We start from the raw sequence: 24,048 nt of genomic DNA, 5'->3' as shown, positions 1-24,048 counted from the left end.
CAGTAAAACACACCAGATAGACACATTTAGATGGAAAGCACTTTTGTCATCTTCCGAGAAAAAGTCATTAAGATACCACAGGCCTGTGATTGGAGGGAAATCCTTGCAGGTTTGGCCTATTACTGTTGATGAGGAAGCACAGTAGCCAACAAGTCCACACTTTAATACGGTGGAACAGATTACTGTGTCCCAGTGGCTTCTCAAATATCATCACACAGATTTGTATTGCATTTGATGATACAACTGTACCTTATCATTCTGGGTATGTGTGGACATACAGTACTGAGGCAGGATGTTCTCTAACCCTGTGTGTCTTATTCTCCACACCCATCGGCAGATAATCCACACTAGTCTAGTCGCGTCGCGTGAAACATTTTTTCTCAACGAATCACCCTCATGCACAGCCCAACGTTTTAAATCCTACACTTGGCTGAGGAGACAAAAACGGGATATATAGTAAAACAATAAAAGCCATTATTTCATTGTACTTTGCATGATTTACTTTACTCCTCCTCAGTTTCAAACAGAGTTCATCAAGAACATTATCTACACATATTTTTGATTTAATCATCCGCATAGATCATTCTTTACATAACACTGAGCTTTGACCTCTGAGCCAGACGGTCCCAGGAGCCTCGGTGACTGAGAGTTAACACAAACATCCTTTTCCTGGTCAGATTAAGACAAATGCGGTATCATAGAGTTGATGAGAAACTCTATTTTTAGGCCTGGTCCATCCCATGACAACGGATTAGATGGAAAAACGGAAGTAATACAAATATGTCGGAAAAAAACTATACTATGCTTTATGTTTATGCTATCAGAACCAGCATCTCAAATCCAAATCCGTTGTAAAAATTGGTTTATTATTAAATATTTCAGATTTATAGCTCCCTTTCAACCCAATCCTGTGTGTATGTGTTATTTATATCCATTCTTCTAATCTGTTCATGCTAATCTCCTCCTCCCATGGAGTGCTGCATCTCTTCTTAATGATTATAAACACTTTAGTTTCTTGTATGCGATGTCTGGCTGTTATCTTCTAAGACCATTTCATCAGAGACAGCAGCCACACACGCACAACCACACACGCACATTTAATCCTTTTGCGTTTGCTAGTCTTTTGTCATTTTTGAGATAAATAGTTTGGATCATTGTGAAAGAAATAAACAGTTTGGGGAAAGGCTCCCAAGTGAGGAGGGAATGTGTTGGATGTTGATGGGCTGGATGCACCTGGGTGAAACCTTGTTTACCTTCTGTCTCAGTATCAAATACTTTCTAATGATCAGGTCATAGTGGATGATCTTTACCAAGCCAACAGCTGGTAGTGCAGTCAAGCGAGTGAAGATCTCCTCCCTGCTTAATGAGTGAATGAAAGCTCAATGAGACAACGCACAGATCAAGAAGAAGAAGTAGACTATGATTAATTATGTGTGTACATAGAAACCAGTGTAAAATAATTATGCATTCGTTTTTGAGTTGATGATTTTTAAGTGTGATTAAGTGTTTTCTGTTAGAAATAGAAAAAGCCCAAAATATAGCTATAAGTTGACCTTTTAATGGTCACATTTTCTGTTCTGTTTTGCTTCGTTGTCATTGTCTTTATTAACATTATTTACTATTAAAACCTTTTTTTAAACATGAAGGGCCATCTAAGGCCAGCTCTTTTAAAAACAACCTGATTACAGTAAAATACATTACAGTAAAACAATGGAAACACACAAAGGTCATTCAAATACAACAGGTAAAGGATATCAAATTAAGGGACAATAACTCCTACATAACAGAGGCATCAACAACGCGTTTAAATTGAATCAAAGGTTGTCTAATTAACCAAGCTTTTGCAAATTGTTCAACCTGTATTGCACAGTATTTAAATGTCAATATCCCAATATAGACAAGATAGTCTTGGAATCTAGTGCAATATGAGTTTGCTCTATAGTTTGAAATACAGTCAGCCAAGAATTACTTCAAAAAATAAAATAAATGCAGTGCTGTTCACTTCTCACAGCCAACAACTTTCTCAGAAAATGAACAATGATGCATTCCAAAGCCGTCCCCAGTTATACATTAAGTAAATGTAGGAATGTGTATATAAATGATATCTCCCCAGACAATTGCACTTGTTATCAAGTTGAACAATTATGCGTTTATATAAGGACAGTAGTAGTTTTATCTGACTATTTATCTGTAAGACATTTTAAAGTCTGCTGTACAGCACAGAAATATATGAAGTGATTTTATTTGTGTTTCAGTTCACACAAAAAACAAAATAGTAAAAAACAACAACAAATGATACGCTCTTCACATCAACCATGTAAATCAACCAACAAGTCCTCCAACTCAGAATTGTGTTTGAACATGGTTTTATACTGTGAATAATAGTTGGCACAAGTGGGCCAAAAGACCCTTACATTTAATAATGACTGAGTTAAAAAACACAGTCTGGACAAGACAAAGTAAATGTTCTGTGTGTACCCTGTGTGTTGCTGTACAAGGAAGGAAGAAAAGGTTTTACTTGAATTTACACCAAAGTATGCATCTATGCATATGGTGCCAGAAACATGAACACACATGCACTCATATGATCCTGGCTATCATAATGAGATGATATCATGTCCGTCCCAACAGATAACGTCATGCCCATCATGACAAGTGAAATATCCTCATTTAATTGAAAGATTCTGCTTTTCCTAATCCTTGCTCTCTTCCGGCAGTGGCTCAGTCAGTATAGGGCTTGGACTGTGAGCCGTAGGGTCGCTGGTTCAAGTCCCAGACCACACCTAAATATGGTGTGTGGACTGCTACTTGGAGAGGTCCCAGTTCACCTCCTGGTTCTTGCTGTGGTGCCCTTGAGCAAGGCACCGGACACCCCCCACTCCCATTGCTCCCCGGGCGCTGTGCAATAGCTGCCCACTGCTCCTAGTACTAGACTCCTGGTACTAGGTGTGTGCTCTGCATGTGTGACCAATAAAGAGGGTTTCATCCCTCCAATTCTATCTATCTATCTATCTTATGCCGCATGGCCAATCACAAGAAGCCTTTCTGGGACAGATGGCAATGGTAATGACCTTTACTCAAAGCAGGGTTAAGCTTAAGAAGACAACTAAGAGATTAGTCTGGTTCTCACCAATTAGGACCCTCAGACTTGAAATAATGTAAAGAGGAAGCTGTGGAAATCTAGAGGAGATATAGATTAGATTAAGTGAAAACAAATATCCATTCAACTTTCCTGATCAAGTTGTATGACCAACTGTCATAAACATAACCAATGTCAAACAAGAACTGATGCTCTTGTGTCAGTAAGTTTAGCAGACATTTTGGCCATGTTTGACCCATAAATGCAGCAGTGCTTGAACAAGCTTTAGTCCATCAGCAGGCAAGCTTCTTAGGACTGATCTGAGGATGTGGCAGCCAGCCTAGAGGAGGATGAGTTAAATGCCTCTTTAGATTCTGCAAATACTTTTTAATGTTTCAAATCAGTTTTCATAATATTTGTATTTATGTTATGATGGTAATGCATCAATAATGATGATGAGTTATAATTGGTTTTCATTTAGTTTTTATAGTAATGAACACATGACTGTGGACGTTAAAAAAATATGGCTATGGCAAGAAATGTATCTGAAATGTGTCCCTGAAAACCAATCCATTCTGCACATTCTGCATTTGATTTGATGTTTTCCAGTGGTGTAAATAAATGTGTTATACTGTAGGAATGACAAAATACAGGTCAGTAGTACATTTCATTTACAAAAGAGCTGACTGCTGTGAATAACAATTATATGGTGGGAGATTTTGAGGATTTTTCTTCATTTGAAACCAGCGCTCTGATTACTTGTTTTTCCTAAAATGCGCTGAACTTTAGAGCTTTAGGGAAATGACAGCATGTGTGCATCTGGCTGTTAACATGCTCTTTGCCTTGAGTTTTATTTCCCCTTTTTTAATTTAGTCAAATATACAAAGCTGGTCTTTGCAATCAAGGCCTAAGCACTTGGGAAGGAGCTTTAGAGACATGATTAAAAGGCCTGACTGGGAGAAGGCAGCTTTAAAACAAAGTGACAGAAAGTGAGAGTCTGATACAAGGTTGTGGAGTACATCACAGATTGAATGAGGTTGATCAAAGGAGAGGGAGGAGAAAAGAAGGAAAAGTGAGAAAAAATGTGTCACGCGACGCGACTAGACTGTGTGGATTATCTGCCGATGGGTGTGGAGAGTTACAGGGGGTTAGAGAACATCCTGCCTCAGTACTGTATGTCCACACCCAGAATGATGAAAAAGAAAAAAGTGATCAAACAATTATTACTATACAAATATTATTTAAAAATTATAATATATTTTGTTGTAATATAATGTATTTTGTTAAGGAAGTGTTGCTTTATGATACTGGTGTGACAATACAGTAACAATATTTTAGGGAGAAACCCAAAAGATTTTAGGCAGAATACTGCAAACAATCACGAGTAACAGCAACCGGCAGTTGGTCCGGCAGTGGCTCAGTCAGTAGGGGCTTGGACTGTGAGCCGTAGGGTCGCCGGTTCAAGTCCCCGAAGATACCTAAATATGGAGTGTGGACTGCTACTTGGAGAGGTCCCAGTTCACCTCCTGGGCCCTGCCGTGGTGCCCTTGAGCAAGGCACCGGACAACCCCCTTCCCCCCCCACTCCAATTGCTCCCCGGGCGCTGTACAATAGCTGCCCACTGCTAGGATGGGTTAAATGCAGAGGCCAAATGTCACTGTGTGCTCTGCATGTGTGACCATTAAAGAGGGTTTCATCCCTCCAATTCTATCTAACTGTGGATAAAAGAAGACACTCAGACCAGCGTGAGAGATGTGAATTTAGATAAGTGCAACACAGTTTGAATTGCACAGTACTGCAATCCAGATTAATTCAGGGAGGAGAAAAGAAGGACAAGTGAGAAATGTGTCATGCGACTAGACTAGTGTGGATTATCTGCCGATGGGTGTGGAGAGTAACACACAGGGTTAGAGAACATCCTGCCTCAGTATGTCCACACATACCCAGAATGCTATCAAACTATAACTATTATTATTATAAAACAAGAAGTGTGAATAAATGTAAATACATTTCTTTATGATACTGGGGGGCCAATACAATACAAATATTTCAGCGAGACACCCAAATGACAATCACAAGTAAAAGCAACTGTGGATAAAAGAAGACACTAACTTGACTGAACCCTAACACAGGGTGAGGGATGTGAATTTAGTGCAACACAGTTTTAATTACACAGTACACTACTGCAACGCAGATTAATTCTGACGATAGCATGTACATTGTGTGTGGGCGTGTGTGAGTGTTTATATATGTGGGTTGGTACATCTGTCAGAGATTTAAATAAATCAAGATAGATAGAGAGAAAGAGATTGGGAGATAATTTAAAGTGTAGTTTAATTCTGTGAATACTATACATTCATGCCATTTTCAGCACTATACCAGCACTATAGTCTACAGTCCTTTCAATATGCTACAACTAGTACATATAATAAGGAAAAAGTACAGTACAGTTTCTGATTTCATCATCTGAAGACCCATTCAAACTAAACTCATCTCAATAAAATAAAGTTTCTATGAATCCATCAAGTCAACTCCAAAAAGGTTATCAAGTACTTATATAAAGTCCCGTTTAGTCTAATTGTTTGTGATTTAGGGCAGTTGGTTGTAGCTTAAGCACTATACTACTTATGTGACAGGTTCTTGGGTTCCTTGGAAACAGAAATAGCCTTTTTGCATTTCATACCGATTCTTCTACTCAGATTTTACATTTTGAAATAAAACGTTTTCCCATAGGAAATGCATGCAGGTCATTTTTGACCCACTTATGGAAGCTTGGGGTATTAATACAAAACCACAATTTCTTAACATTTAAATTAAAAATTTGAAAAGCATGATATCCAAAACATGTTTTTTGAGTAATAGCTGGAATATGAAATTATAAAAAAAATGTAATTACAAAGATACTTCAAGAAAACCATCTCACCGGGTCAAAAAATACCCACTTATGCATCTAAGGGCAGGGAAATATTTTAAAGTCATTATTATAGAGTTTGCAGAGTCTGTTACATAGCCTACTAGTGGTGTATCAACACATTAAATGCCATGCCTTGTTCTAGGCTTTCTTTTTGTATTAAAGAGAGTAAATGAGGATTCAATTCCTCCTAATAAACTGTCTGGAGCTAATGTGCAACGTTAAACAACTAAAATGTAAAATTGTGAAGGAAGTGTTAACATTTTCTTGTTATCGATTCTGCTGTTTGTCCGCTAAGTGGCGCTGATGACCCAGTCATTGCGGTCACGTGACTTACACAAACTGCAAACCTCGTGTTTCTGCTTCCTATTTACTAAATGGTTAAAACCGGTTATACTCAGTAACTTTTGTATAGATAAACAGATGATTTAGTTGTTTTTTAAAGGCCAAAATGGCCCAAAGGCACCGGGCGCTGCCGACATGGATGTCGAAGAAGGAAGAGAAAGTGAAAGAGAAGGAGCCTCTGAAGAGCAAGAGAAAACGGAAAACTGCAAGGTAAATGACGTAAAATAATCTACATAACAACAACAGGCTTCAGTTTAATGCTTCAGATAAAGTTTCCTCATTTAATTTTGACTAACAAAGATGAACTGGTGTGTTTCCAGGGCTGTTTTCTACTGTATGAACGAACAGGAGCTGGTGGAGGCAGCTGTCTCATATCTTACCAATGGAGCCTGCGACGACGGTGCTCTCGCCACTGACCAAAAGGTGGCGCTGTTTCTCCATTTTTAACACTTTAAATGGGGGGGATGCCATAAACTGAGCGGTATACTATATGTATCAATGTTAATGAAAAATGTGAAGACCCAGTAATTGATATAGGCCTACTGTGATATAAAAATGAAAACATATAAATATTGTTCAGGATGTTGACATTGTGTAAAACAACCAAAAAGGAACATCCAATTAGTGAAAATCAAATATATTTGGATTTTAGTACAGTCTTACTTTTTCAAGTAAGCAAAACACAATTTGTCTGCCTCGAAATACAGCCCAAGTCTGTGTCTCAAATAAATTACATGTACAAAAGTTGAGTAAAGGACCCACAGTAAAATCATATCTTACACCGTTTGTTATAGTGGATGTGAAATGCAAGATATATATAGCATTGTGTAATTATGAGTGATAAACCCTGTCACACACAGGTGGAAGACAAGGAAGTAGACACCACAGTGAAAATGAGGAAGAGCCCTGCCATCTTAAAGACGACGGTGAAGCCTGTGATTATAGAGGAGTCCTCAGACAGCGGGGACGCCCTGGACTCAACGTATGTTTCAGAAACTGACATGGACATCACAGAGATGGAAACATTGCCGTACACAAAGAGCGAGCAGCATCAGGGAGCTGAGGGTCAGAGGTCAGGACCAGTACAGGATCACAGCATTCATGTGAATGTTGAACTGGATGCTGAAGAAAAAGAGGAGCACTCACAGTTGCTGGCAGAAGCAGCGGAGGAGGAGGAGGATGAGGATGATGATGATGCCCTACGTCTTGTGCGAGAAATCTTTTTCACCTGATGATGAACTGTATCAGAAAACCACTGAAATGTGCACACTAAAATATTCTCTTATAGGGGAATGCCTTCCACATTACAGATTCACCAGACAGTCCAAGCAGAACTTGTAGATGCACACATCAGGTCCTCCATAAAGCTACACAATGGTGCCACTGGGATGTTGAGCTAGGGCTCAGCTTCTTAAACTGTGGATGAAAAACATTTCTATGTAAAAAGTTGTACTGCTGCTACAAATCTTACATCATACTGTATTGTCTGAATTAACCATCTGCAGGAGCACTGATATAATAGGCATTACATTGAAATTCCAATCCCTCAAAAAAGCATGGAATTTCAAACTTTTACTTGAACTACATTCATGAATAAGAACATTTAACTGAAAACTTTAACCAGAGAGCCGGAACATTTGATGTTGAGATAAGTAAAAGAGCAGATTATTTGGTATTGTATGTGAAACTGAAATCAGCTGTGGTCATGTCACAGTATGGCCACAGAGCGTTAGTGGTTAGAGGACCTTTGCTTGCTGACGTTTCCATGAACAAACCACTAAATACTTGAAATTGAGTTCCGACTATCTTACTTAGCACTACACTGCACCTGGGGCCTTTTGCACAAACAGAAACATACTGTATCTTTGTCAGTGAATACACTCCAGATTTCCTCTAAATGACACCACAAATGAAATTCATGACGTATACGCTCATACTTAAATAGCATTTTATATGTTCTTGATTTTGCAGGGTTCTTTTCACTTAATTAAAAGACAAAGTAGCAGTTTGTTTTCTTTCTTCAAGCCCTGTCAAAGACTATGTGTGTAATGTCAGTGCTGACTCTTTTAGTTTAGTATCTTTTTACACAGTTTATTTCACATGCCTATCCAACACTTGTGTTTATCAGATACATTAGGTAATATTTATATTTAGACACTCAGTTTTAACTTTCACAAACCTGTTTGTCGAGAATACAAAGGCATTGCTTCAGTACATTGAGGCAGGTACACTTTGCTCCTGTATATTTAATAAGTGTAACAGGTTTTATGAAATCTATCATCACACTTTGGTTTTACAACAGCAAATGCCCTAAAGCGAAGATTTGTCTAACGTTTGGTAAAACAACACAAAGAAAAATTCTAATTTTAAGACACAAACAAACACTGTTTTGATTATATATTTGTCAAGTAAGATAAGATATACTTTATTAATCCCAATTTGGGGGAAATGGTTGTTGCAGCAGCATAAAACAGAACAAGGCATTGCACGTAATAACAAATTAAACAAGTAGAAATAAACAATTCTAAAATATAAACATCTCAAAATAGAAATAGAAATAAACCAGCATTAGAGAGTAAGAAAATGATTCAGATGACCAAGTATATATTCTGTTAACATAGCCAGAATTACTTTTCATTCGGACTTAAGCTCCTAGTCAGACGATAGCCTCTTTCGTGACACGTAGGTCAGCACAGTTATTATAACCAGCTGAACCTGCACAGCAACACATACATAGAACCAGATGGTCAAGTGTTCCCAGCTCACATATGACTGAAATTGAACCAAAAAAACAATAAGGCCAGTCAGGATGAGTAGACTGGATGCAGCCTGGCAGGCCATGCTAAACCAGAGTACTGTTATGTCTTTGCCGTAAATTGCCAACAGCATGGCCAGCAGAGCAAAGGCCACAAGCACCACAGGAATGTACAAACCCAGGTAAACCACCATGTCAAGGAGGCACATTTCCATACCAGATTCCCCTCTGCTTAGAGCATTCCAGTGACAATCGTTGCAGGACAGTTCACCATGTGGACGTGCAAGACAAAAGTGAAAGGGGCTGATGAGGGTTTCATTGGAGAGGATGAACACACCAGCGTATTGCACCAGAGAGGTTAACATCTGCATGAAGATGAGCAGGAGAAACACCGACATCCCGAAACAGAGCCATGTGGATCTCCTCACAGAAAGAGCAGTCATAACTGAAGCCGTCTGATATCCCCTCACCTGAAGATTTAATATTCATGTTGACAGAAATCAGTGCAAACACTTAATCAATTGGAAAAATGGTAATAAGTGTGGTGCCTTTTAGATACATAGTTTCAATATGTCTGCATGAACTTTATCCATTATGTTCTGAGTGATCTTCAAGAGTCTGCATTGAATAGGACTTCTCAGAATAACACACTTAAGTATGTCATAGATGTAATATTCACCCACAGTGTCAGCTGATGAACTTCCTTGTTATGACCACATTATGTTAAAGGGAAATGGACTGTTATCATCGCTATAATCAATAACTTTCATGAATTTAAAAGGATCCATTTAAAAGCTCTAGTAGTGATAGTTTTGAAACATGATCTAATAAAGATATTTTTCAAACAATGTGTTGATTATTTACAAACATTATCTAGCGGTGGTCATATTGAAACTGATATTAAACATTTTGAAACTTAAGGTCTCACTGGTTTGTCAAGAGTCAAAACTGAAACACGACTGCATATAACATTTGATTAATTAAATGACAATAAGTAGTATAATGTTGCGAAGATTACTTTTTTTGAAGTCAATCTGTCTCGGGAAGTTTGGAGGCTTGTGGTTGGTTTACGGCACGCGCATCGTGGACGCGCACTGTGAGTCTACTTCTCTGGTACGCGCTTCGACGGACAGTTTGACGTGCGGACTTCTCCAAGTTGGGTGTGCGAGATCCTCTGCAACTTTATCCAATTCTTCTGAAACGCAAAAAGCTTCAAACGGTGGGTCAATATTTCTTACTTGATGTTATAACCAGAGCTGTTTTTATTTCTGTACATTTTAGGGTTAGGTATATTTTTTGCTTGTTCAGCACGAGAGGGAGGCGGGGTCGCCTGCAAGGGTTTCTTTGTTCGTTTAGCTTTCACCAAAAATCAGTGGCAATTAGCGCATGGTTGTTGTTTGTGTTGGAAATGACAATAATCGAGTGACTTGTCATGTCATGTCAATTTATTAAACATTAAAACATTTTGAACTGCATGTGCTCGTGCGGATTAATGATCTGATAGGCTGCACAACTGGATCAAGGTGTGGTGATTTTACAATGTAATTAGTAAAAGCAAACGAAGAGAAATCATAAAATCGTATTTACATGAAACGGGGCCGTTAGGGGTTATCATTTGCAAACGTTTTGAAGGCAGGTCTAAACGTGTCCAGATTTGTTTTAATGGAGTAAATACCTGAGAAGTAGCAAAGCAGGCATGCGAGAAATTATAAATCTAGTAAACGAATGCTTAAAAATCCCCGTAACCACAACATTAACATTCCCTATATAGACACGCTCAAATCCCTATACATTTTATGGTACATGCTGTACATGCGGCTCGGGAAGGGGATGAGAACACAATGTACCATAACCCACACACAGGGATATTTCTTTGCTCAACCAGTTTAGTGAATCCTGACAGAAAAAAGCAAGTGTCTCTGATTTACTTTTTGTGTTTTTGGTTACCTTGCTCAACTGTGTATTCATGAATTTGAACAGAAAGCTCAAACTTAAATGCAATTCTAGCACCAGGGCCATTGCGTAATATTGAGCTGAAGAATAAGTTTGATTGCACAACAGAATTTGACATTTTAATATTTCAAGTAATTTAAGTCTCATTTTTAACTCTGTACAGGTTAATCATGGGAAACCGGTTTAGCAGAGCGCGAGAAGCCAACAGTGCCGAGGCTGCTGCTCCTGAGCAGAAGACTGCAGCAGAGCCAGCAGCAAAGCCAGCAGCAGACAGCGGGATAACACAGGTTCAGGAGGCCATTAAGACGGAGGTTCTGGAGGTGGTGAAGGAGGAGCCAGTGGCACCGGTGCCATGTGCCACTCAAGAATGTTTGATTGACACTAAAATAGCAGATATTCCTTTTGCAACCCCACACCCAGCCGTACCTGAGCCTTTAGTCTCAGTCAGCGAACCAGAACCTGTTGCCGAGCCAAAACCTGTTGTTGAAGTTCAGCTTGCTCCAGAACCAGCTCCAGAGCCTGTTCCCGAACCAGAGGCACTCCCTGAACCCGAGCCAGTTCCAGAACCAGAGGCACTCCCTGAACCTGTGCCAGTTCCTGAACCAGAGGCACTCCCTGAACCTATGCCAGTTCCCGAACCAGAGGCACTTCCTGAACCCGAGCCAGTTCCCGAACCAGAAGCATTCCCTGAACCCATCCCAGAGTCAGTACCAGCCCCAGCTGAGGTTCTGGAGCAGAAGATAGACCTGTTTAGCCAAGAGTCTCTCCCTGAGCCAGTGTTTTCTTCACTTCCGTTGATTGACCTGGGTGTCCCTGATGTAACTCCTGAGCCTATTGACATTCCTCCCATCACCGCCACCATCGATGCAGATGAGGCTTCAGACATCCTGGTGACCGAGGTATGCCACAACGGTGTTGTGGAGTCTGTGGAAGAGCTGATGGAGGTGGAGGCTGCAGATAATTTGGAGCAGCTTGCGAGTGATTTCAACGAAGAAAGTGTTTCTGGACTGCTGAAGAACTTGGAGCTGAAAGGAAATGACCTTGTCGCTGACCTCATTCCCAACGATGTCAACATCCCTGGTGACATGACCATCTCCACTGAGCTGATGTGAAAGCATAAAACAAATTCGTTAAACAAGTGAATGGATACTTTTCTGTGAAACCATCTTAACCCCTTACATGAATTCTGAAAGAATCACAGATGCAATGTTTTTTCTAACCTAAGTGGCTAAATTAAGACAAACGGCTATTTCTCTTTCTTTATGAACCATATGTGCCAAAACACAAAACGGTATATTGGTGGGGATTTAACAGCACGGGGTTTTTTTTGAGTGTATTTACGTATATTGCTGGACAACAGAGATGTTTCTCTATGCAAATTCACCAAGCAAGATAAAATGATTTTCTATTAATGTCCAGTATGTACAATTTAAGGGGAACTATTAGCATAAATACAATACAACATTCCTAACTATGTTTTCATTCGTATATAATCACATTGAACTAAGAATGATTGTGTTTTTGTTTGCTTAAGATCAGCCCTTCATATCTAGGGAGCAGGTCCTCTTCGCAGAGTCCGCCATGTTGCACCGGCATATTTCTACAGTCGCTCAGAAAGGACAAAACAAATCTGGCTCGAGAGAGGGCCTTCCATGATTTCATTACCTGAAGGCAGGTGTAGTTCTCCAACACCTGAAAAAGGGAAGGGGTATTGAGTTGTTTGCAGTCCCTCGCCACTAGATGCCACTAAATCTCACAAACTGGACATTTTTAAGAGAAAAACAAGCCATTGCTATATATCACTACAGGAAGAGTACAAAGGGAAAGGGAAAAAGCTTGAGATGGATTTGTGGGTCTACAGCACGCCTTGGGTGAATGCAAAACGACAGGCAAGGGACACTAGCAATGCAACCAAAGATGGACACAGTATATGAATACCGCTATACAGCAGGAAACAAATGACAAATACACTTTTTTGCGTTAAAGTAGTCATGTTTGGACTTTGTAATTTTCTACTCCTTATTGTATTTTCTGCAATACAATGATGGAATACTTTAACCCAAGTAGTGTCTTGATTGTAAAAATAAATAAAAATATTATTCAACATATGTTTTCGTCTTGGTCCCTGGTTTTTATTTGTATTTGTTTCCACTTTTAAATGAAGAAATGTTTATGTTGAAGGTTTTGGCAATGGAAAGTAGGACACTTTTGTAGATCATGATAAATATTTACCAGTTGTGAGCCCACAACAGCTACAGTAGGTTCCTCCCAGTGTTTGAATGTGGAATATGTACGAAGTGCAGAGCAAGGATCTGTTCGATGCACACACTGAAACAATTGGACCTTTCTCCATTATAGAGCATGTTTTGTAACACAAGTACATGTGTAGGACACAGTGTACATATGGAAATCGAATTCCAGCCAACACAGCACACATGTAAGAGACACAGTGCCTCTCTTCACAATCTCTCAGGAGAGGGGGGGAGGGACAAGAATGGGGGGAGAGACGAAGCCACATTCTTTCCAGAGGAAGGAGGTTTTTCGGGGGTCTGGGTCAAAAGTCTTCAGTGTGACTGCGTTTCAGTCCATGAGAAATCAGCTCCTCACATGCCTCTCCCACCACACTCCCCTCACTGCATTGCTATCCCAACATCTTAACCAATAAGTCAGTGGATTGGTATGAGAGGCCACGTCACCCTGCCTTAAAATGAAACCTCGAGAAATAACTTGACTTTCACAGAAATACAACCAAATAAAAAAAGGCTTACACTGCAATGTCATACAGCTTCTTCTTTTAAATGTGGAAGTACACTAGTTAATCTATACCAGAAAATAACTGCATCATGGGTTTTCTCCAGTTTCATAACTAATGATCCATCATCAAATTAAGTCCCACTTAAAGCAGGCACTTGTCTTATGCAACCGCACCTAATGTGAACAGACCACGCCTCATGGCACGGCAACCGGGTTAAGTCCCATGGTTTTGACAACACACTGATGAGTCCCTGTGGAGAGGGAGAGGCACTCTTCAGACACTGATCTCAGTCAAGCTAGCCTTTAGTTGGCCGAGCTGCCTCTTGATGCTCCCTGAGAATAGATATTAAACAGCCTGATGTGCACTATTTGCGATTCCTGTCATACCAGAGGCTTTCAGCTCAATAAACACAAAGTGCTGCACTCCAGTCCCCTCTCCTCTTGTTGATTTCCTGCCTCACTTCTGACTGATGGCCAAAGCACAAAAACAAAGAACTTTTGTGGCACCATCTTTCAAAGAAGTATCATACATGGTTGTTTTTGACGAGTCCAAGGAAAAAGTGCACTTGTTTCCTCTCTGCATTATTGTTGTTTTTCTTTAGTGTCTTGTTAGAATAAAAATATATATATGTCTAATCAAGGTTATGTTTCATAACTTTACAGTAACTGCTACAAGTGCACATCACTTTCTCATGGAGTGCAAGGGTTAAATCACATCTAAATAATTTAGAAAATGTCCATTTCTGCTTAAGTCAGTGTTGACTTTAAAAACAACTGTATTTGCTTGTTTGTTAAATTAACGTCCAATAATAATAAATCTGGTACAAAGCAGATCTGCCCGGGCCTAGTTATGACAGACTTGTTTTTTATGTTTGCCAATGTGTTTAGGGCTGAGTCTTTCTCCTGTCGCAACTCATTAATGCCGTGTTGTTGCAATCAAATCTGGCACACCTTCATGTGGCAACACAGTGGTGGTGAGTCAATAGGTGGTGCTCCAACAAAAGAGGGATTTAAAAATGTCTGTTCTTCCCATATAAGTCACACAATTCATCCTCACATAAAGACGCACATATTCAACAATCTCAAACAGCTGTTTTAATGTTTTGAATATAACAGAAAGAACAATTAGCGATGAAAATGCTGCAAAAACAAATTGCAAACCATAAATAAGTTATATAAATACAAAAAATACTAAATATCCTTAAATAAATAAATACTGAGAGAATAATATATTAGGAGTTTATAAAGCTTTGAAGTCAAGGCAATGAAAAACACTAAATACTATTTCTTAAAAAGGTGCAAACCATATGCAAATATAACAAATCTTTATAAATACTGATAGTACACTACATGAGTAAATGTATTACATGCTTTTTTGGGATTTTTTTGTTAAAACAATAGAGTATTAAGGGAGGCAACGCTTTATTATTTACAGTTTGCCATCAACAATAGGCAGGGTGAGGATCTCAGGATCAAGATTATGCACAGCCAGAATTCTGCAGGCAAAAAGACAATCTGTCAGTTCATCTTTATGCAATTTGACATTCATGAAGGAAAATATCAAATATCTGGCCTCAAGGATTTGTTCTCTTGTTACCATGAGCCGCCTGTATTTCTTGGCCAGGTCCACATTGGAGCGTCCAGGTTGGAAGGGGTATGACCACAAGATGGAGTTCCAGGAGAAGCCGTACGTCTTCACACCACACAGCAGGTACCGCACCTCCTCACTGCTGAAGTCTCTCCTTTGCCTTCTCTATGGATAACAGTCATGAAGGCAAAAGAGGAAAAACGTTGAGTAAAGAGTGGACAATGACGGACAGAAGAGAGTGGAATGATCGTTTTAATATACTGTTTGAATGATAATGTGGATACTCTTTCAAAAATGATAATTCCCTCTGATGTTGCAATTGTAATATTATTCAAAAGAATTGCAATTAGTCATTATTTTAGCCCAAATATAATACCTTTGCCTCTTTTATGAACACTAAAAGCCTTCTCCGCTGACACATGGACGAATGACTACAGCTCTAATACAATCTAAATTAGATGCACATTTGTTAGTTAGCTGTTTAAAATAATATTCTACAGATGCCTGTGTGACCAATGTTAATAGAACAACCTGGTGGTTTTGCACATTTCAGCCTATTATCAACACATTGCATAGATAACTCCCAGCAGCCATTCTGCCAAGCATGTCGCACTATTTTAAATGGATTTCCCAACTTTGTTTAGTTGCAACTTGTTGTAATACCCTTTGAAAATCGAGTTGTTCAAATTTGACATTTGATGTTGTGTAATTCTGTTCCCATCAAAGGATTGGTTACAAAGTTACTTGTAATTAAAAGCTTATGAAAGTCTTTCTGCTGATTTCTTCAAGAAGGCTCGGACATTTATGTTGAGACTTAGTTGCAGACTATCAACTTTTATAGTGCAAGAGATGGTCAATTGATCATGTTATTTTCTTTATAAATACCTGCAGCCAATGTGAATCTCATGTAAAGTCCATACATAGATTTCTGACAATATGATTTGAAACTCTTACAGCAGGAGAGTGTTCTGTGCTAGTCCTCAGATCATCATCAAGATTGTCATTTCCAATATTTTTGCCTCCTCTTCTCTCTGAATTTGAAACGTAGAACAGTACGTGTTTGTGTGTGAAAACGAAGAAGATGCCAGGTTGGAGTAACTCATTCTGTTACAACACATCAACTGGCCCCAGACATAACAGAATACTGTCTCTCTTCTCTTGCCTTGCTCCTCGTTAGAGCAGTATTACATCACAAGTGATGACTAATAGGGCTGTTGTGAGAACAACAATATAAGGGAAGAAGAACGACGGATGAAGGCAGCAGGCAAGAGAAAAGGAGAGACAAATGAAGACTGAAAAAAGTATGATATGTAAGAAGAGAAAGGTAAAAAAAACAGCGTTACAGGAAAGAGAGAGGATTAAAGGTGAGCTGTGCAGTGGAAGAAACAACTGTTCTCAGTGTCAATCACACAACGTGAGCTTTGGAAACTGCATTAGACAGACAGGTATAAAGTAAAGTACACACAGAAATACTGCACTGTACAACAATGCCTCTACGCCCATGTTGTAACATTACAGCAACAATCAGGCTAAAGAAAGTCTGACCAAAAGAAAGAGAAGGGTAGACTGGAAAGCAGGAGAAAAAACGGGGTACATTGTCAAACATAGCAGCAAAATATATAAATATAATTGGTAATATTGAACGTCATGCAAGAACCAAGCGAGCGATATCATAATGCAGAACATACTAAAAGGCCATCTCATTTAAACATGTCACTGGCTGAATACAAAGCATAAGAACGCACCCTTTAAATGTCTCTCTCCCTCTCTCTCACACAGAGACACACAGTGTTATACAGAGTGTGAAACAGCTTAATACAGTTGTGTGGCTCTGAACCAGCTCTAGCCTGCCCTGTGAGAACACTGGCTGCTGTTCAACATTCCTTCTGCTCTTTTGTTTGTCTGCTGCCAAGAACACACTGCGGAGACAGCTCCCACCACTGGCTCTCAATCATAACATTCACACACACCCCAAATTAATCTACTGTAAACACCCGTATCTGGTAGCACATATTTACCTCCAGGAAGATGAGACCCTTTGAGGGGAATGAAGGTTGGACCTGTGGAGAGGAGTGATGAGATGCTGACAAACATAAAGAACAATAAATGATATGTTGCTATTTGCATTACACACATACCCATCCTGTTATTAAAGGTCATTATCTTCTTGTTAGCTCCTCTACGCAGTGGAGTCAGAGTGATACCTATGATGGAAGAAAGCCAAATGAAAACCTACAGAAACGAGTGGCATACAGCAATAATTTGTCTGAGGCTTAGTTGTTGATTTTGTAGAACTACTGTACGTAGGCTCATTTGCTACAATCCTTAAACATTGGTGTGTTAAATAGCTGTATATAAATCCACTTGCTGCATAACTCTCACCATTGTGCCTCTTCCAGTGGTGTTGTGGCACGGTGCTTTTCTTTTCTTTTTTACGTATGGGAGTCAGGCAGACATCTTTTATAGGGGAATAGAAATCAGACATTTTATAGCTGTAGTTAAAGACAACAATGTGTGTTTCATAACGAGGATATTAACAGAGCAGTTATGAAGTTATGGACAAGGAAAATACATGTTTTTTTTTCACCATAAAACAGTTTGGGCAACAGCCACATGAATGAGGCATGTTTACGGTCTGAGAGGTTTCCTCATAGTTAATCATCTCCAGAAAGGATCTCATGTCTTCACTAGTACAACATTTGCTATTTATCTTGACTGAAGTAATGCATGATGTTAAAGTTCAGGGTTACATGTTTTACAAATAAATACTTGTATAGCTGTTAAGCAACAAAAGCATGAGTTTAGTCTAATACCCATAATTCAGTGCAGTGTAAATTAGGGGCAAAGTCTGAGATGATTCCACGCCCAGGTTTTAATATCTGTATTTTCTTTACCTGCCAAATGCAGTAATATTCAACTCATCTTGCAGTCGCAGGTTAGCCAATGCTAGCATCACCAGGTTTTTGTGAGTATGGCAACAACATGTGCCAAAGCAAAAATATCCAAAAATGCTACACAAAGCAATGTAAGGTGTAGCCCCTTTACATAAAAAAATGATGTTATTATTATCATTGTGTGAGCACACATGGGGAAACATATGGACGATAGCATTGAGCTTCAACTGTTAGGAAAATGTTACCATTCCTATATTCACCTTAGATACAAAAGGCTTTATATTACACCATTTAAAATGGCTGTCTGACACACAACAACGTTCAAAGTACCAAGGCCATTGCAACGTGAGTAGGAACCTCTGTCAATGAGCAACCAGTCATTTTCTTTTACTTTTATTAGAGAGAGCAAAGTCTAAGCAAAGTCAGATGATAAATGTTGCTTACGGTTCCGGTTTTTCCAGCTTCTCTGTGACTCTGCAGCTGAAACCCTGTCAGGTTCTGGGTCGGTTTGTCCTACAGAGTCATCTTGGGGCTCTCTCCTGAACAGAAGGTTGCAGTGACGCGTCCTGAACTGCTCGGTGGCCTCCTGGAGAACTCTGTGCATCTCACAGCTCTGCTGGCAGGAGCTCTGGAGAGATGCAAAATTGCGACTAGTCACCTCCTCAAAAGGCAGCACACAACCTGAAGGAGAGCAAGAACAGAGAGGCAAGGGAATCCGTTTATAATAAAAAAAAAACACTGTTGGCACGGTAATACTCAACTAAATTACTATTTTTAAGTTTAGAAGTAACAATACAAAGACTGAATATGTGTGGACTTTTTACCAAGTAGGCCTGGACATGTAGAGGACAAAGAAACACAAAATTAGCCTACAATATTTTATCATACTGACACAAAAAATAGTAACAGTACATTATAGTAAAGGCCAAAACCAAAACACTATGCTTGCTAAGTCCAATAACCACCCTGTGTTTAAATAACATTGAAAACATTTTAATTGAGGGTTCTCTTGTTCTCCTACCTGCACACCGGATATGAGAGAGTGAGCGGCCCTCCACTTGGATTCCCCCCCCCTTACTCATCTCATGATCCTGCAACTCTTTACATGAAAAATATACTACTTGAACAAAACATGTACAAAACTGCACATCTACTGAAAACAATAATGAAAGCAAAGAAGTGTGATAAACGTGGTATAGGTCTTACCCTCTTCATCAGCACATTTCATTTCCTTTGGTACACTGTGCCTCACTGGTGCTGGGGGCTTGAACAACTCACTAAACAAAAACGAGGGAGTGAAATGAGAAAAATGTATTATGAAAGCTATCTTTTACTTTGAGTGTTCTGATTAAGAAGTCATCGACAGTGAGGAGCTACTCACTTGTCTGCTGTGTGCGGCTCTCTGCCTCCCTCTAGTGGCCGCCCATGTGAAGACGTGAGGGCTCCAGTGCCCTTGCACACTGAACACTTCACATCCCCTTCACTGGTTCTACTCTTCTCTTCCTGCATACTTAAACTGGAGCTCATGTTCTTCAGTTGGCTGTTTTTCCTGTTTTTGATAACATTTCTCAACAATTGAATTTTAACGTTGTTGTTGTCGTCCCCTCCTTCTAACAGCTTGAGAGTATATGCCGTGGGAATGGTTCTGAAGCTCTCCTGCTGCAGAGGTGGAGGTGATGCTGGAGGCAGAGATGGTTGGCCTCGCTCTTCAGATGAATCTAATGGGTATAGGACTTCCTGCTCATCCTCAGCCTCCTAACGATGGACATAAGCACAGATAATGAGTCCCCTCGCTGCATGCTGCCTCAACTGTGGCCATGTGCGTGAATGCATATCTGACCTTTGCTGGTCTCTTCTCTAGCTGGTCAATCCTGTGCAGCAACTCTCTGGCTGAGCTCTTGAAGCTTTCCATGTTTATAAAGGGGTCCACATTTTCTCCCTCACCCTGTCTCACTTTCACACCAGGCACTCCCATGGACATGGCTTCAAAGACAAAGACAAACAAGTCATTAATACTCCATATTCTAAATTCTACCCACTTCTGTGAAGTCACGATGATGACTTACTGGCCTGTTTGCAGGTCTGCAATATGAATGTAGCAGCCTTCCTAACCTCCTCACGTGTGTCCTCTGTGAGTAGGGTTATAATAAGGGGCAGGCCCCCACACTGCACCAGCTGAAACTGGTGCTCCTCTATAGTCAGGAAGAAGCACAAAGTTGTAAAACACACGTGGATCAAATAAATACTCAAGTTGTACTCTCAAGGGAAGAAAGACTGGAATAAACTGTAGCTGTGGATGAAATTGTAGTTGAAACACACTTCAACATAAGCAGAAATGATTATACATGAACAGCCCTCTCATGTGGAGTCTCACCTGAAGCCTCAGTGCAGTGGCCCATGGTGAGTAAAACAGAGAGCCTTTCCTCGTGGTCCAGGTGTGGGCTAGCCAGCAGGGAGAAGAGGTGGGAAACCACGCCATACTGAGCCAGACCTGAAGCCAGAGAAGCTACAAAGAACAGATTGTGAATTGTAAAGGAGACACTTATTTACGTTTTTAAGAGAACTGTTTGTTCATGTTTGTGTGAGGGTGATACGCACAGTTTTCTGTGATGCAGGCTGACAGGGTCTTGGATATAGTGACAGAAAGCTGGCACGACAACAGGCTTGTATCGGCAGCAGAAGCTAGACGGGCCAGTGCGAGAGTGAGAGTATCCAGACCGCCTGAGGCCGAAAAACTCTCCTGAACACAGGCTGCAGAAACAACAAAGTGATTAACATACATTCATAAATATATTCATTCAAATGTTGGTGTCAATGTTGATGGTTTACATAAACATTGACTCTTTTACTTACAGTTGTTGGCAACCGTCATTGCTATGAAAGAACATATGGGTTGAAAAATCTCTGTGCGTGGCAGCGCAATCTGCTGAAGCCACACTTTTATTACAGGAAAGGCTGCTACACAAATACGCTGACCCTCCTCTGGAAGACAAAAGAAACAACTCCAGATATTAACATCTCGTGGTTTTGACTTGAAAAAAGGGGAAATGAAAATATATATATTTTGTGGGCAGCTTTTACCCCACTCACTAACAATCTGAGAATTTATATTATATTTATATATTTTTTAAACATATAATAATGTTTGCTGTTTAAAATTAGATAAAATCCATAGAATATGACCATCTTGTGTCAACTTTAGTAAATAAAAAGCATAATGTTGCTGTTTAAAAGAGAAGCATGCCATCATCTTTATGCGTATAGAATCTGTAGTAGTTAGAAAAAGCATACAGTTCAAACTATTAATAGTTTTATTTTTGCTCTAAATAGCCTTTGTTTATTTAAAGTTTATCAGTTTGTAGATAGAAAAAGCATACAGTTCAAACTATTAATGGTTTTATTTTTGCTCTAAATAGCCTTTGTTTATTTAAAGTTTATCAGTTTGTAGATAGTTGCAACAATAACTGGTGTTCAAATATTTATCAGGTTTTTTTACCCCTAACATTTAGCCCTGCTAATGTTTCAAGCACAGATGACTGATGTTTTTTTTAGGGGCAAACTGAGATTTATTGGGGCATTTTTTAACTTTCACCCCCTTAATTACTGACAATGATTGAAAGCAATTGTCTGGAAGGCATCAATGTTTATCATATATTAACTGCTAAGTACAAAACACGAATACACAGATGACAATACCATTCTGAGGGTTGTTGACACATCCACAGAGAGCACTAGACACAGATGCCCAAAGCTGGAAGGTTTGAGTGGCATTAGCAGCTCTCAAAGAAGCCCCTGCGGAGAGAGGGGAAGTGGTCCTGCAAAAAAGCTTACTGTTAAACGTATCTGTTAATCTTATACGAGTAAGGTTTTTTAAAAAGCATTAAAGGAGTAATTATGTTAACTTGAAATGAATGATGATGTCTATAATGTTTAGAATTGCAAAGTACCTGAAGAGATCGAGTAGTATATCAAGGCAGCTGGTGGTTTGGCTTAAAGTCTGTCCGGATTCTGCAACAGCACAGACAGAGAGATTAAAAAACTACTGTACATTTGATGAGATTTCAACTTTAAAAAACTATAGAACATATCATGTTAACTGACAGAAAAACTTGTACGTAAATAGGACCACCAATCCTATAGCTTTAAATCATTATGTCAGTTGATGTGTCTGGATCTTACTGTTGTTGGCTACCAACACAGACAGCAGATACACAGACACTCTCTTCTGTGTCAGCGGGATGTCTTCCTCCACCAACAAAGAGGCAAGGTCTGTAAATGTCTCCTTTCTGCACAGAGAATTCTTGCAATACACTACAGGAAGGAAAGATACATAATATATTATCAAAATGTTAAAAGGTGATATACTCTAAAACAACTTGCACTTGAAAAAACAGTAACAGAATTGCTCATGCAGACACACACACGCCTACCATTGGCCTCTGCTAATGTGCAGAGTGTAAAGAGTGCAGTCTCCTTAACATCTGAACGAACAATACTGGATTTGGAGAGGTTGTACACAAATGCTACACCTCCCATTTCTCTCAGCAGGTCCACATTATCCTCTGAAATAATAAAAATGTTTTTTTGTCATACAGTGGATATGTATCATGTCAAAGAGTTATGGTCAATATGTAAATTAGTCACTGATTTAAATGACAAGAAAATATGTGACACAACAAATATGATTGAGGGAGATGGTAAGTGTGTAAAGGACATGGTTCAGAGGAAGGTAAATGGTATGGATTTGTCATTGATAGTTCACCTCTTTTTTCACAGATTGAGTGAATGGTGAGAAGAGCTTGTTTCTGCAAATCGGGACTTTTCATCTGAAACTTCAGACACTCAAGCAGCAAACTGAGATCTGTCCTTACGGCTGAAAGCAAAACGATTAAATCAGCGAGACTTTGTAAACCAGACAGACATGAATATGTAAACGTATACGCAAACTCATTAACTTAATGACTTACTGTTACGGTTGCTGGTGCAAACCACTGTAGGCCTACTATCCATTTCCCTGTGGAAACGACTGAGTTGTTTTGAAGCCATTAACAACGCTTAAATACCACCAAGGTAACAATATGGCTAACCTTATATTTCACGTTTATCCCCTGTTAATCATCACAACAAACTCAGGCCAATCTAGCGTTATTTGCGATAAAAATAGGAACAGCTATATCATACCGGCTAGCTAGCTAATCAAGCTAACATAAAGTAAATAGTATAGCGTGTGGGACGACAGCCGCTCTTTCAGAGTAACATTTTTCTTCACGCTTTTGTTCAGACTTTTGCTCCAAAAGTAACGTCAGCTAAACCTGACACCCACTGAACACAATTAAATAAATTAAGGTGACAACATATTAGCGTTAGCCTAATTGCCAATGTTAGCTACCGTTGGAGATGAACGTTAGCAAATCGCGTTACCATAGTAACAACCACGTAAGGTAAATAAATTACGCTAGTATATTTGAAAGGTCAGATGGGGCCTTATATACATGGGTAGGCCTCAGTTGTGTAAGAAAATGTTTAGAACATGTTATAAAGGCTCTTTTACATGGGTAGGCCCCAGTTGTGTAAGAAAATGTTTAGAACATGTTATAAAGGCTCTTTGCTTGTTGTGTCATTCTCATCAAAAATCGTACAAAAAAATGCGTTACGTAGCCTTTGAGATTTTCCGTTGCTTTATTATATTATTATTATATTATATTATTTGTATTATATTAGTTTACATTCAAATGGAATGACCCTGTGTTAAGTCGAGCCAAAGATTAG

The 24,048-nt window shown here is 39.4% G+C and overlaps 3 protein-coding genes across 5 annotated transcripts; 2 read left to right on the top strand and 1 right to left on the bottom strand.

Moving 5' to 3' along the window:
- The first annotated feature begins 6,334 nt into the window (after window positions 1-6,334).
- On the top strand, window positions 6,335-8,340 carry si:ch211-127m7.2 (DNA ligase 1). The gene is made up of 3 exons (XM_034141764.1): window positions 6,335-6,545; window positions 6,656-6,758; window positions 7,196-8,340. The coding sequence occupies exons 1-3, from the start codon at window positions 6,442-6,444 to the stop codon at window positions 7,565-7,567; spliced, it is 579 nt and encodes a 192-aa protein (XP_033997655.1). The 5' UTR covers window positions 6,335-6,441; the 3' UTR covers window positions 7,568-8,340.
- Window positions 8,341-10,124: 1,784 nt separating this feature from the next.
- Window positions 10,125-13,151, top strand: LOC117491450 (magnetosome-associated protein MamJ-like). Its single transcript, XM_034141437.1, has 2 exons — window positions 10,125-10,309; window positions 11,207-13,151. The coding sequence occupies exon 2, from the start codon at window positions 11,214-11,216 to the stop codon at window positions 12,153-12,155; it is 942 nt and encodes a 313-aa protein (XP_033997328.1). The 5' UTR covers window positions 10,125-10,309; window positions 11,207-11,213; the 3' UTR covers window positions 12,156-13,151.
- Window positions 13,152-14,856: 1,705 nt separating this feature from the next.
- On the bottom strand, window positions 14,857-23,746 carry terb1 (telomere repeat binding bouquet formation protein 1). Of its 3 annotated transcripts, XM_034141120.1 has the most exons (21): window positions 23,247-23,742; window positions 23,042-23,152; window positions 22,710-22,841; window positions 22,459-22,590; window positions 22,227-22,287; window positions 21,976-22,094; window positions 21,133-21,261; window positions 20,878-21,030; window positions 20,654-20,785; window positions 20,346-20,471; window positions 20,120-20,262; window positions 19,661-20,034; window positions 19,486-19,556; window positions 19,301-19,378; window positions 18,724-18,960; window positions 17,768-17,842; window positions 17,524-17,589; window positions 17,404-17,445; window positions 16,340-16,416; window positions 15,395-15,550; window positions 14,857-15,293 (listed from the first exon to the last, which is right to left on the bottom strand). In XM_034141120.1, the coding sequence occupies exons 1-21, from the start codon at window positions 23,323-23,325 to the stop codon at window positions 15,276-15,278; spliced, it is 2,511 nt and encodes an 836-aa protein (XP_033997011.1). In that variant the 5' UTR covers window positions 23,326-23,742; the 3' UTR covers window positions 14,857-15,275. The 3 variants fall into 3 exon arrangements, 2 of the variants coding, with proteins under 2 accessions (XP_033997011.1, XP_033997012.1); XR_004556757.1 differs by lacking the exon at window positions 16,340-16,416 and having other exon boundaries at window positions 23,247-23,745; XM_034141121.1 differs by lacking the exon at window positions 14,857-15,293 and having other exon boundaries at window positions 15,460-15,550; window positions 16,271-16,416; window positions 23,247-23,746.
- Between the last annotated feature and the right edge of the window lie 302 nt (window positions 23,747-24,048).

This window comes from Trematomus bernacchii, unplaced genomic scaffold (genome assembly GCF_902827165.1).
Source record: "Trematomus bernacchii unplaced genomic scaffold, fTreBer1.1, whole genome shotgun sequence".
Taxonomy (NCBI): Eukaryota; Metazoa; Chordata; class Actinopteri; order Perciformes; family Nototheniidae; genus Trematomus; species Trematomus bernacchii.
Note: the sequence above shows the minus strand (reverse complement) of the source record. Positions and strands in the feature narration are given on the sequence as shown.